The 14,435-nt window shown below is 40.3% G+C and overlaps 1 protein-coding gene across 3 annotated transcripts in view; it reads right to left on the reverse strand.

The window, feature by feature from the left end:
* PTPRG (protein tyrosine phosphatase receptor type G) overlaps nucleotides 1-14,435 on the reverse strand; it is a 731,557-nt gene that overhangs the window by 297,175 nt on the left and 419,947 nt on the right. For all 3 annotated transcript variants that reach the window (XM_007192374.3, XM_007192373.3, XM_007192375.3), the window contains exon 3: nucleotides 12,726-12,905. In XM_007192374.3, coding sequence (XP_007192436.2) covers nucleotides 12,726-12,905 — 180 coding nt within the window. The remainder of the gene's footprint in view (nucleotides 1-12,725; nucleotides 12,906-14,435) is intronic.

The raw sequence follows: 14,435 nt of genomic DNA on the forward strand, positions 1-14,435 counted from the left end.
AAAGGAGCAAAGAGCGTACAATGGAATGAGGACAATCTTTTCAATAAATAGTGTTGGGAAAACTGGACAGTCACATGCAAAAGAATGAAACTAGACTACTATCTTATATTATACACAAGAATTAACTCAAAATGAATTAAAGACTTGAATGTAAGACGTGAAACCACAAAATTCCTAGAAGAAAACATAGGCAGTAAGCTCTTTGATATGGGTCTTATTGATGCTTTTGTGGTATGACTCCAAAAGCAAGAAAAACAAAAGCAAAAGTAAACTAATGGGACTGACTACATCAAACTAAAAAGCTTCTGCACAGTAAAGGAAACCATCAAGGCCTTTTAAGGCTTTTTGCCTTAACAAAAAGGCAACCTACTGAATGGGAAAAAATATTTGCAATTCATATATCCAGTAAGGGGTTAATGTCCAAAATACAAAAGAATTCATACAACTCAACAACAACAAAAAACCAAAAATTCCCATTGAAAATTGGGCAGACGATCTAAATAGACATTTTTCCAAAGAAGACATACAGATGGCCAACAGGCACATGAAAAGATGTTCAACATCACTAATTAATAGGAAAATGCAAATCAAAACCACAATGAGGTATCACCTCACACCCGTCAGAATGGCTATAAGCATTGGCAAGGGTGTGGAAAAAAGGGAACCCTTGTACACCGTGGGCGGGAATTTTCCCACTACGGAAAACAGTAAGAATAAATAAAACTAGAACTACCGTATCACCCAGCTATTCCACTTGGGTATTTATCCAAAGCACATGAAAACTAATTTGAAAAGATATACGCATCCCTATGTTTATTGCAGCATTATTAAAATAGACAAGATATGGAAACCACGTAAGTGTTTATAGATAGATGAATGGATAAAGAAGATGTGGTATACGTATACACCATGGTATACTACTCAGCGATAAACAGAATGAAATCCTGCTATCTGCAACAACATGAATGGGCCTTGAAGGTATTAGGCTAAGTGAAATAAGCCAGAAGGAGAAAGACAAATAAGTATGATTTCATTTGTATGTGGAGTCTAAAAAACCAAAACAAATGAACAAAGTAAAACAAAAACAAACTCACAGATACAGAGATCAGATGAGTGGTTACCAGAGGGGAAGGGGTTTGAGGGGTGGGTAAAATGGGTGAAAGGGATCAACTGTACGGTGACTGACAGTAGACAGTCTTGCGGTGGTGATAACTCTGTAGTGTATACAGATGTCAAATTATAATGCTGTATACCTGAAACTTATGGTTAAAAAATAGATGGCATTATATAAGTGCTGTTTATAAAAGTTATCCTAGGGAGAGGATCCACAGCTTTCACAGATTCCCCCTGTGTCCAGGGCCCCCCAAAATGCAAAAATGCTCTACACAGGGGCAGGGGGCAGGTAGGAGTCACACCATGGATAAGGAGTTACTGCCCTCCTGAGCTTGACAGGATGACTGAGTACGAGGCATTCACTGCATTATTCACAGGACATCCACACACTGTTTATAAATTAAACTCGATGTGTCTAAATAATGCTGGCCTAAAGCAAATGTTCACACTAAAATCTGAGTAAACAGCAGCAGATGCCAAAAGTTAAACAAAAAAATGGATGAGAAGGAAAATAAGCCCGTTACTGACCTATCTCCACCACTTCCCAACCAATTTTTAACACTACAAGATGGGAAAAGACTCCCATTATTGGATCGTTAATGGTGAGACCTCCAGACCACCCACAATTCCAGGGTCCATCAGGTAGTGCTTTCAGGCTCCTGGTGAAAAGGGAAATGCTCTGGTCTGGAAGTCAAGACACACAGGCTCTAGTTCTAGGCTTCTACTAACGTTCCTGTAGGCACTACCATTTATTTTTTCAAATAATTTACCAAGTAACTACTGGGGAAGAAAAGGTAAATAAATGAGACATTAGCTCCTGCCTTCATGGAGTGTACAGTTGGTGGGAAAGACAGGCCCCAGCAACTAAAGAGATGACAGAAGCAACCCTGCAAGTGGGACAGGTGGTAAGAGGTGAGCATCCAACCCCAGACTGGAGAAGGGAAGGAGGTTTCAAAACAAGGACTGATGAGGTGAGAGGTGAGCTGTGTTGTAAAAGTGCTGAAGAGAGGGGAGCACAGCAGGCGGAAAAGCTCATGCAAAGGACCTGTGTGGAGGAAGCCAGGGTGACTGGTGCCCAGAGAGCAGGGTGTGGCATAGAGGCCAGACAGCAAAGCAGGGACAGTGAGGAGTCTGCCTGAGTTCTCCAGAGAAGTGAGAGGTCCTCGATATGGTTGAGAGAGAACAAGAAAGAAAGAGGGGGAGACGCACAGACATGATCAGATTACGGAAATAAGAAGATTACTGTGGCTACTAAATGGAAAAGGCCTGGAAGGAAAGCAACATCGGTTGGTAGAAACAAAGTCAGGGGCTTCCCTGGTGGTGCAGTGGTTAAGAATCTGCCTGCCAATGCAGGGGACACAGGTTGGAGCCCTGGTCTGGGAAGATCCCACATGCCGCGGAGCAACTAAGCCGGTGTGCCACAACTACTGAGCCTGCGCTCTAGAGCCCATGAGCCACAACTACTGAAGCCTGCGTGCCTAGAGCGCGTGCTCCGCAACAAGAGAAGCCACCACAGTGTGAAGCCCGTGCACCGCAACAAAGAGAAGCCCCCACTCGCCACAACTAGAGAAAGTCCACACAGCAATGAAGACCCAATGCAGCCAAAAATAAATTAATAAATTAATTTTTAAAAAAAGAAAGAAACAAAGTCAGGAGGTTACTGCATTCATCTAGCAAAGAGACAGTGGACAGACAAGGTGAGTCGGAGCAGCCTCAGAGAACCAAGAGACGCCAAGTCATGGGATTATCCAGGGTCTCGGTTAACTCACCGCTAAACTGAGCAAGAGGAACAAAGTGGATTAGTTGACCCTTTAATTACATAAGATACGACAGATGACAACCTAGCAGAAGGTTCTGTGCCCTAGAAAAGAAAGGAACGCTTCAAAAATTGCCCTCAAAATTCAAAATTGTGAATTCAGTTTTGAGTCTAGTTATGTAACATAGCGCTGGTTTGCCCATTCTGTAATTGGTAGATTAGGCTTCGGTCTACCCAGAAAATAGCCGCTACCACCCGAGCGCAGGGACCGGGGCTATGGGGGTAAGAGAAAGGAAGTGGAGCTTAGCAGACAAGAACCAGAGCTTGCAGTGCATCTCGCCAAAGAGAGACCCAGGGAAATAGCTCTGACATGAATTCCAGGGTTCAGGCAAGACTGAATAGTAACAGGCTGAAAAGAACCCAAGAATCTGGATATTTGAAATAGGAAAAATTTAAAAAGAGCCAAAGCACATTTAGCATCCCCCCAAAGCAGAACAGATCTTTTTTTAATTACACTTAAATTTTCTTTTTTGGACAACCTTGAACTAACCAGAGGACTGCGGGGTATTATGAAGTCAGGGTTGGGCATGTCCAGTGTCAATGGTGCTGAACACCCAGATGTTTCCAAACATCTGTCTACTTGGCTGATACTATGCTTTTAATCAGAAACCTTGGCAGCCTCTTTGCGAGCAAAATGACCAATTCGTTAGTGGCATAAACAAAACTCAGAGCTTAACAAAAAAAATGTGATCCAGGAAAAAGGACCCCATGCTGGTCCATCTTCAGTGCCCACATTTACACCTATCAAGGATCATTAAGATCACTCCAAGGGGGTGGAAGGGTAATGGAATAAAAATAATTTAATGGTTTGGTATCAAGCAAAACTGGAAACCCCAAGAACATATACTTGGGGTATCATTGTGTACTTCACTTGTCCAAAAGCCCTTCCCATCAATATATCAGGAATATAGGTTTTATTGAAATGAGGACATACTCAAGTTTTCACCATCAGCACCAGGGTCTCTACTCCATAAATAGAGCAAGAAAAAACACTTTTCAAACTCTGGTTCTCATCTGTGGCCAGCTCTAAGGAAGACAGGAAGAAGGGAGAGAAGGGGGCCAAAACTAGGAGCTGGGAGTGAAAACAGACCAACAGGAAAGAGTCAGAGCATTGTTTACAGGGGTGGGGAAATTCATGGAGATGTGAGAGGAAAGGTGGGAGAGAAGGAAACTGCAAAAAAGTGAAAGCTCATGGAGAGATACTCATCAACAGAACAGAAAGAATAGAAGCAGAATAGAAATCGAAAGAAGAGAAAGCCCAAACAATCAGGGATAAGAAGACAAGCACACACACAGAATTCCTAGAAACTTCCTTACCAATCTCAGGATTGCTAAAGGCTTTCTTCATGCATGTGACACTTGGACAATCATGCTGGCACTGTGGAATGCCCTCTTGAGCGGGGGCTAAGCGTGCAAGTCCATGAATTTGGGGAGAAATCAAGCATCATGAAAATCACCACTGGAAACTCTGTAAGGAGCCCATAATGGCAGCCTGGTACTGACTCTCAGTAAGGCTCGCATCAGTTTCTCCACCAACCTTGGACCAGAACACTGCTTCTGCAGGGCAGCATGGGGGCAGCCGTTAGTTTGAGCTGTAACTGCAGTGACCCACAGAACGCAGAGTGCCTTTCACGGTCAGACACTTGCTTGGCCCAGGGGAGCCTTGCCCTGTGGGCGAGCAGAGCAGCAGGGCCAAATGCTCCTCTTGTACTGATCTGGGGTCATGTACTCAGTTAGGGAAGTAGCATGTGGAAATGACTGAGGTTGTTAAAATTATATTTTTCTCTTCATATCAGCCTGCAATGAGGTTGTTCTTTTCTTAGTTTAAGTCTGTGGGTTCTTATGGTGTCACTTCATCATAAAAGTTTGAAGGACCTGGTAAAATAAAGTAGAGGCAACAGCCTCTTAATCCTTGTCTGAATTTTATGGGCTGAGCAACATATTAGGACATGGTTCCCGACCTACTTACCTACACAGACTTTTCCCACCATCAATCTACTTTTTTTAATTTACCAACTACTTCTTGAACCCGTCTACGCCAGGCACTGGTATATGCAGACAAATAAGAAAGAATGTAGGCAAAGAAAAAATACAGTAAACCAATATAAAATGTGAAAATGGAAGTAACAAGCATCATGGCAAATGTATTTACTATCCGTCCTTGGTGTGGGGGGGAGGGTAAAAGAAAAAGTAGTGAAAAAACACAAAAACACCCTCCAAATAGTTAAAACTCACAGGAGACCATGGCTTATTAACATATATCAGAAGCACCATCTAAGTCTTAAACTTTGATCATTTAGCTAGAAGCTAATGCTAGGAACAGCAAGATTATCTTGAAATGTTCTTAATGAATACATTATCTTTTCATTCTACAAAAATGAAAGAGGGAGAAATAACTTTCGATGAAATCAAATGAGAACTGGCACAGTAGACAGTCATGGCTCTTCGGGAAGAAATAGAGAGACGCTATCTGTCTCGTAAAGATATTTTAGACAACTTTCGAGAAGTGGGCTAGGTACAAACACGTTGCTCTATTGATTATGCTAGATTAAATATATAGCTCTCTCCAGGGGTTAAGACAGATATGAACATTAAAACTGTTTTACGGGAAAGTTACTGTCCGTATGTAACAGGCCGCTTTAAATATTAACTTTCTAAATTCATATTTTGATATCCAAATGACAGTCTATTTTACAGATAAGTGACCTGTAAATTTCTACCAGAAAAAAATAAATATTCCTTCCTGGATTTATGTTCTAGAAGTACGAGGTTCAAGAAAAGACTTTGGCGAAGAAAAATAGGTGTTGCTTAAAAATTAATGATTTAATAAAAATGACTTTTTTGGCATCTAGGTATGAAAGTGAGATATGAAGTGAATGACGGTAACAAAGACGGACTATGTGGCCCACAACATATGGGGTTTTTTTAAATTAAACTTTTAATCTTTCTGATAACTTTAGATCAACATGCAGTTGTAAGAAATAATACAGAGGTCCCGAGTCTCCTTTATCCAGTTTCCCCAAATGGTCACATCTTACAAAACTATAGTACAATGACATGTGTGTGTTTTTTGTTTTGTTTTTTTGTTTCTAAATTATTTATTTATTTATGGCTGTGTTGAGTCTTCGTTTCTGTGCGAGGGCTTTCTCTAGTTGCGGCAAGTGGGGGCCACTCTTCATCGTGGTGCGCGGGCCTCTCACTATCGCGGCCTCTCTTGTTGGCGGAGCACAGGCTCCAGACACGCAGGCTCAGTAGTTGTGGCTCACGGGCCCAGTTGCTCCGCGCCATGTGGGATCTTCCCAGACCAGGGCTCGAACCCGTGTCCCCTGCACTGGCAGGCAGACTCTCAACCACTGTGCCACCAGGGAAGCTCTGTTTTTTTTTTTTTTTTTTTTTTTTTTTTTTTTTTTTTTTTTTTTAGTGTCCATAAGTAGTTTTATTGGAACACAAGCATGTCCATTTGTTTAAGCATTGTCTATGGCTGCTTTTGCACTACACCAGCAGAACTGTGTAGTTGTGACAGAGACTGAAGGATGCACAAAGCCTAAAATATTTACTCTCAAGCCCTTTACAGAAGAAATGTGCCAACCCTTGATGGATCCAAGACCCCACGCTGCCCTGTAGCACCCAGCCTGGCATTAGTAAGCAAAAGGGGAGATGATGGGTGTTTTCAGTCCTCATTTTGAAAAGCACTCCATACACACAATCCCCAAATTTACCTATGACTATCCACATTTGAACCAGGAACTCCAATTTATGCATATTATATTGACTCTTATTACCAGACTCATGTTCTTCACTTAGCTGGAAAACCACACTCCTGATTTTCCTTCTACTTCACTGGCCACTCCTTCTCAATCTCCTTCACCAATTCTTTTTCTCTTCCCAAGTTCTAAATGTTGGAGGATCCCCAGTGATTAGCCCTGGGCCTTCTTCTCTCCTTCCTTCATTCACATCACAGATGATCTTATCCAGTTTCATAGTTTTAATACCATCTATACACTGATAATTCCCAAATGTATAGTCCTGTCAATTCCTCAAGGAAATATAAGAATGATAAATGCATATGCACCAAACAACAGAGCTCCCAAATACATGAAGCAAACATTGACAGACTTGAAGGAAGAAGTAAACAGTTCTATAATAATTTGAGACTTCAATATCTCACCTTCAATATTGTATAGAACATCTAGACAGAAGATGAATAAGGAAATAGAAGACTTGAGCAACACTATAAACCAACTAGACCAAACAGGCACATAGAGAACACTCTACCCAACAACAGCAGAACACACCCTCCTCTCAAATGCACATGGAACATTAGTCCACAAAAGAAGTCTCAGCAAATTTAAAAATACCGAAGTCATACAAAGTATCCTCTCTGACCGCCATGGAATGAAACCAGAAATCAATAAGGGAAGGAAAACTGGAAAATTAACAAACATGTGGAAGTCAAACAACACACTCAAAACAATCAATAGGTCAAATAAATCGCAGAGGAAATTAGAAAATACTTTGAGATGAATGAAAATAAAAACACAGGATAGCAAGTATATAACACTTGTCCCAACTTCTATTTTGAAATCCAAACTCCCATACCCAGTTAACTACTTAACGTCTGTACTAGGATGTATAACAAGCAGCTCAAGGACTTTAAAATTTTCTCCCATTGATATGTACTCTTTTCCCCCCATTCACCATCTCAGCTAATGGTGGCTTCCAGTTGTTTACTACCAAATCCTTGGAATTATCCTTGACTCCTCTCTTTCTCTCACACTTTACATCCAATACACAAGCAAATATTGTGGACACTTCTTTCGAAATAGGACCCAAATTTGACCCCTTCTCACCACTTCCACTTGTGGCACACTGATTCGCCATTGTCTTCTGCCTGAATTATTGCAGTAGTCTCCCAGCTTCCACTTTGCCCTAGTTAAGTCTACACATAACAGCCACAGTGATTCTTGTGATGTTATTAAAACAGAAATTGGGTTATCTCATTCTCCATCTTTTTTTTTTTTTTGGAGTTGATTTCTTATTTATTTATTTATGGCTGCACTGGGTCTTCGTTGCTGTGCGCAGGCTTTCTCTAGTTGCCGCGAGAGGGGGTTACTCTTTGTTGCGGTGCACGGGCTTCTCATTGTGGTGGCTTCTCTTGTTGCAGAGCAGGGGCTGTAGGTGCCCGGGCTTCAGTAATTGTTGCATGTGGGCTCAGTAGCTGTGGCTTGCAGGCTCTAGAGTGCAGGCTCGGTAGTTGTGGCACATGGGCTTAGTTGCTCTGCGGCATGTGGGATCTTCCCGGAACAGGGCTCAAACTCGTGTCCCCTGCATTGGCAGGCGGATTCTTAACCACTGCACCACCAGGGAAGCCCCCCTCATTCTCCATCTTAAACACTACCATGATGTCCCCTCACACTTAAAATAAAACTTGTGACCTAAAAGACTCTGCAAGACCCTGTAAGACATGACTCTTGCCTACTTGAGGTTCATGACCTGTATCCTTGCCATCTTGACCACATCAAAGGTACAAAGTCTCTTGTTTTAATGTGTAATTTTATTATTGTTTTCTTTTTTTTTTTTTTCTAGAGACAATATGTACTTTTAAACTTTGTGAAGTTGGGCATCTTATGCTATTTACCATTTCTATTTCACATCTTATCCCATTTTTTCTAATGAGAGGTGTGGGGTTTTTTGGTTTTCCTTTTTGTCGTCTTGTCATTTTCCTTTTGATTTTTAAGATATCTTTGTATTCTAAGGAAATTATCTTTGGTCTTTTATATAGACTGAATATTTCCCCAGCTAGTCTTTTTGACTTTGAGATCTCTATCTCTCTATGTATCGCCATACAGAGATTTTAATTTTCACATAGTCAAATTAGCCAATCTTTTCTCTATGGTTTCTGTGCTTTGTTTCATGTTTTAAAAGGCCTTCAAGTTCAAGACTATAACAACATTTAAGATTTCTTCTAGTATTGTATAGTTTCATTTTAAACCTTTATTCTATCTGGTATTAATTTTGGTATGTGAAGGTAGGGGTACAGCTTTATTTTTTCCCTCAAAAGACAGATGTCCCAAATGACATTTACTGAGTAATTCACATTTCCCCCATTGATTTGAAATGTCACTTTTTTTTTTTTTTAATAGCTACTTTATTTATTTATTTATTTTATTTTTGGCTGTGTTGGGTCTTCGGTTCGTGCGAGGGCTTTCTCCAGTTGCGGCAAGTGGGGGCCACTCTTCATCGCGGTGCGCGGGCCTTTCACTATCACGGCCCCTCCCATTGCGGGGCACAGGCTCCAGACGCGCAGGCTCAGTAGTTGTGGCTCACGGGCCCAGCTGCTCCGTGGCATGTGGGATCTTCCCAGACCAGGGCTCGAACCCGTGTCCCCTGCACTGGCAGGCAGACTCTCAACCACTGTGCCACCAGGGAAGCTCTGTTTTTTTAAACTGATATTATCCAGGTTGCCTATCAATACTACTCACTGCAGATATTATGAACTCCCACCTTTAATTCAGACACACAGCACCCTGCCCTGCATTTATACTGTGTTCAGCTCAATTTATATGATCCGTGCATAACTGACAAAGCAAGTGAATCCTCATATTTCTCTAAAATACTGGAATATTTACGAACTCACTTGGTTATTTTAAGAACTGCAGAATAAAGAAGATTCTAGGTTCATGCTTATTTAAAAAAAACAACAACGACACAGGTTGGTTTTCGCACCCAAGTTTCTAGACAAACATAAATTGAAACTCTTTGAAGAGAACGGAAAAACAATTCGATGTTCACATTTAAAATTGTATACAAATGGTTGGCACTTTTTAAAAATCACTCCTATTGAATCATGTTAGATTATTTATGAGATACTGGCCCGCCTAGTATGGTGTCATAAATTTTGTAGTCATAAGTACAGTTTGAGCAGTCACGAGGATTTATTTCTGCTTCTCAGAAAGCCATGCTTCTTCTGAAATTTCAGAGACAGATGCGTTCATATTTGGATGGCTGTGCTCCAAAGTCAGGCGCATGCACCCATAGACAGGCAACAACTTGGGGATCACTCTGGGAAGACAGCAGAGTGACAGAGATTGATAATCAGCTTCTGGAAGACCAAGGTCATGAATCAACTTGCACTGAGTGATCCCTACACTCATCTAAAACGTGTCATTGGAGATACCAAGTTGAAAGCTGTCACTGAAACGTGTTATCTTTGCAGAAGGCTGTCAAGCATTGCAAGTCAAGTAGAAAACCATATCAGAGAGCCCAGCGAATTGCCTTTGGCAGGCTTCCGGAATGTGGCACCAAGGTAGCACTCAACAGCAAGATCCGATTACCCCAGCGTGGCAAATCTTCCATCCACCACATTCAGATCGTCTGCAGAGTAATATTCCCATCACAGGTGTCCAAAGGACACTCACATTTGAAATATAAAGCAGGGCCACCGGTAGAGAAATTCTGAATGGTAACAACAAGCACACCATCTATACTGGGGGAGTAGAGAGGTGGGGGTGAAAAGGTGTGTACAGATAACATCACTGGTACACAAGTCTGTCCTGAGCAGCTGCTCAAATGGGTGAATCAAGGTACAGGAGAAGGTAGCTGCTATAAGGCCCAAAGAACTGTTTGTGGCGACATTATGAAAAAGAGCCCAAAGCTGGGAATAACTGTGCTGAGTGAGTGGGAAACAATTCTAAGAACAAATCAAGCCAACCCAAAGCAATCGGCCATGAATAATCTCAGACAAATGCTGGTTTGGAGAAAGAAAATGGATCCCCAAAGTTGTATGCGCAGCCATTTAGGTTAAAAAAAAAAAAAAGGCAACTCAATGACCCACAACATGGATGGGACCAAAGGACAGATAATGAAGTCATTTTAGCTCAGCATGAGGGCTGCAGGCAGCCAAGGCTCCTGAAGGGATTACTAACAGTGGTTTGTAGTGACATCCTTGGCTACAAAGGGATCATTTCAAAGACAGAGAGAGAGAGGGAGAGTTAGTTTTAATGGGTTGGGTTATAAGAGTTGAAAAATAAGATAAGAAAAATATCTTTAGCACCAACGGAATCCCAGGTAGCACTAGGCACAAATGTAATATAACACCTAGGGATTTATTTTCAGATCAAACAGTGGGGCACAGAAAGGCATTCCTGCTACTTCCATCAATGATCTATAACTGCTATTTGCATAATAGTGATTAAGAGGGAAGGAGCTTTTGCACTAGCAATGTTGAAAATGTGGTATTTCATATTTGTGGACCCCAAGTGACAGGTGAGGTAGGTAAAAGGAAGCAGGAGGATCAAATTGCTGGTCTGATACACAAAGGGATAAGACAATGTTCATCTGTATTCCAGTATAATAACTAATATTAACAAAGCAAATTCTCAAGGAAGATAAGGATTTTATTTTCATTTATGCATTTGGCACAGTGCTGTCCAATAGAACTTTCTATAATGATAGAATGTTCTCTATCTTTGCTGCCTGATATGATAGCCACTAGCCATATGTGGGTACTGAACACTTGAAATGTGGCTAGTACCAATACTACTCAAAGTGATCTATAGATTCAATGAGATCCTTATCAAAATTCCAATGGCATTTTTCACAGAAATAGTCAAAACAATCCTAAAATTCCTATGGAACCACAAAAGACCCTGAAAAACCAAAGCCATCCTTTGAAAGGAGAACAGAGCTGGAAGTGTTACACTTCCTGATTTCAAATTATACTACAAAGCTATGGTAATCAAGACAGTATGGAACTGGCACAAAGATAAACACATCAACCAGTGGAATAGAATCTAGAGCCCAGAAACAAACCCATGCATATTCGGTCAACTAATATTTGGCAAAGTAGGCAAGAATACTCAATGGGAAAAGGATAGTCTCGTTGATAAATGATGTTGGAAAAATGCAACATCCACGTTCAAAGAATGAAGTTGGACCACTACCTTACATCCCTCAGAAAAATTAATTTGAAATGGATTAAAGACTTAAAATCTAAGACCTGAAACTATTAAACTCTTAGAAGAAAACATAGGGAAAAAGCTCCTTGGCATTGGCCATGGCAATGATAATTTGGATATGACACCAAAAGCACAAGCAACAAAAGTAAAAGCAGATGAGACTCACCAAACTCAAAAGCTGGGCACCACAAAAGAAACAACCAATAAAATGAAATGGCAAAATGTTATACATCAATTATATCTTAATAAAGCTGGAAAAATAAATAGAGGTGACCCTCACCCACAACCCATAAAAATCCAAAGATCTCAATGTGGGTCTCCTCTGCTTTCAAACCCTGCAAACACACAACCTAAGAAAGCGGAAAACAAAATGATATGTGGCTAGTAAAACTGAGGGAGCGAATTTTAATCTTACTTACTTTTAATCAATTAAAACTTAAATTTGAATATAGCCACATATGGCTAGTGGCCACTATAGTAAAACAGATTTCTAAAAGTTCATGCTGTATCCTTTACATGGACTGACCCATTTAATCCTTATAACCCTATGAGACTGATACAATTTCGTTATCTATATGTATATTTTTTAATTTTTATCCTATCATATTTAAAAAAAATTTTAAAGCACAAAGTGATTAGGTAGTTTGTCCCAAATCACACAGCTAGTAAAGCAAGTGGTCAGTTCTCAAACCAAGGGCCAATTCCAAAGCTCTCATTCAGCTATACGTTCTCTGTAGCAACATACACTACTAAAGGAGTAACTCGTGGTTAAGGTAAAGACCAGAGACCCAGAAACATTTCATATTGTTCCACAGACAAGTAAAGAAGACACAGTCTACCTGTTTTCCCTGTGTTTTTCATCCAGGTTTTGTTGGAAGACTCAGTGTCAAAGCCATCAAGTTGCAGGTCCTGGTACTCTTCACCGACACGTGCATGCTGGTCTGAAATGTCTATAGGCGACTGGTGACGGCCCTCACAGCTGACACTAGATGTGACCCAGTGCTCAGGACCGTAGGCACCTGTTAAAAGAAAACACGACTTCAATCCTCATGGTTCAATGGTCAGGGATAAAATGAGAATGACACACGGAAGTCAAGCACTGCATCTCCCAAGGTTAACATTTCCTACATGTCCCCACCCTAAAGATGTCAGTGCATTGGAAGACTATCAATCCAAGCCATTTACTTGATAGGGCAAGAAAATTTGAGAAAAAAGTTACTTAAGATAGTTTTGCTTCTTGATTTGTAATCAAACATTTGCTAACTTTATTATCCATAATCAGATTAAGGGAGTTGAGCAGACGGGCCGTCAGAGTTGTTCACATTTTTAAAAATTTTTAAAATAATTTTCCTAAAATAAACAGAGCATTTATTCACAAGAAAACACCTTAATCAATTTAGTATGTTCTGCTATTGTGAACAGTACACTAAACACAACTTTCTTCTAGGTTCCTAGGAATTTTTGAACTGGAAAAGGAAAAGAATTAAAAATTAAAAGTAACACAACACTGGATGAGAGTCATTACAAATAATGTGGGCAATGAGGCAGGGTTTTCCTATGGCTAATTGTGAGATTTTTCAATTTAGCCAGTTTGAACACATGTATATTAAGGCACTCACTTCTCTTTCTCAATCCCTCACTCTCATAGGAAATGGGGGTATAAAGTTACCTTCAGACTAGGATCAGCATTCATATAAATAAAGACTTTTTGGGGAACATATGCTACAGAAAAAGAGGAAGAGAATGTAGCTATAACACATAACCCTAATGGACACCAATCAGGCATAGATAGAGAAAACACATTGCAACAACTGTGTCTCTGCCCTATTCAGAAATTATATATCTGGGGGTGATGTCTACTAAGTTGATAACAAGCTCTGAAATTTTTCTGCGCCCTACCTTTAACCTTCTTGACATGACAAAGTGGAAGTAGTCAGCTGGAGAAAACATCTTTTGCTAGAAAGATTAAGAGAAACCTCTTTTTTGAGAATCAGATATAGAATAAGTCTAAACGGTATAATTTAAAAATTTTTTTATTTTATATTGGAGTATAGTTGATTTACCATGTTGCGTTAGTTTCAGGTGTACAGCAAGGTGATTCAGTTATACATATACATATAACTATCTTTTTCAGATTGTTTTCCCATATGGGTTATTATAGAATATTGAGGAGAGTTCCCTGTGCTATACAGTAGGTCTTTGTTGATTATCTACTTTATATACAGTAGTGTGTGTAAACTGTATAATTTTTAGAAGATAAAATTTAGGCTTCCCAATCAATAAAGTTTAGTGTGTGTATAAACAAACATATACATATACTTGTATTCTTAGGTTTTTTTAGCTTTAAATTCCTTCACATATCAAATAAAAGAGGCTGAATGGCCAAAGTGACTTTAGGAGACCAACCCATCCATGAACCCATATTTTTCTGCCTCACTCTATACCTAGCCCTGTATGATGGAAGACACAAGGACACCTTAACATAGGTCTCCCTCCTACTAAGTCCACACCTGTGCCCAAACCTCCACCACACACTCCCTGGCCACAGA

The sequence above is a fragment of the Balaenoptera acutorostrata genome, chromosome 10, assembly GCF_949987535.1.
Source record: "Balaenoptera acutorostrata chromosome 10, mBalAcu1.1, whole genome shotgun sequence".
In the NCBI taxonomy this organism is placed as follows: domain Eukaryota; kingdom Metazoa; phylum Chordata; class Mammalia; order Artiodactyla; family Balaenopteridae; genus Balaenoptera; species Balaenoptera acutorostrata.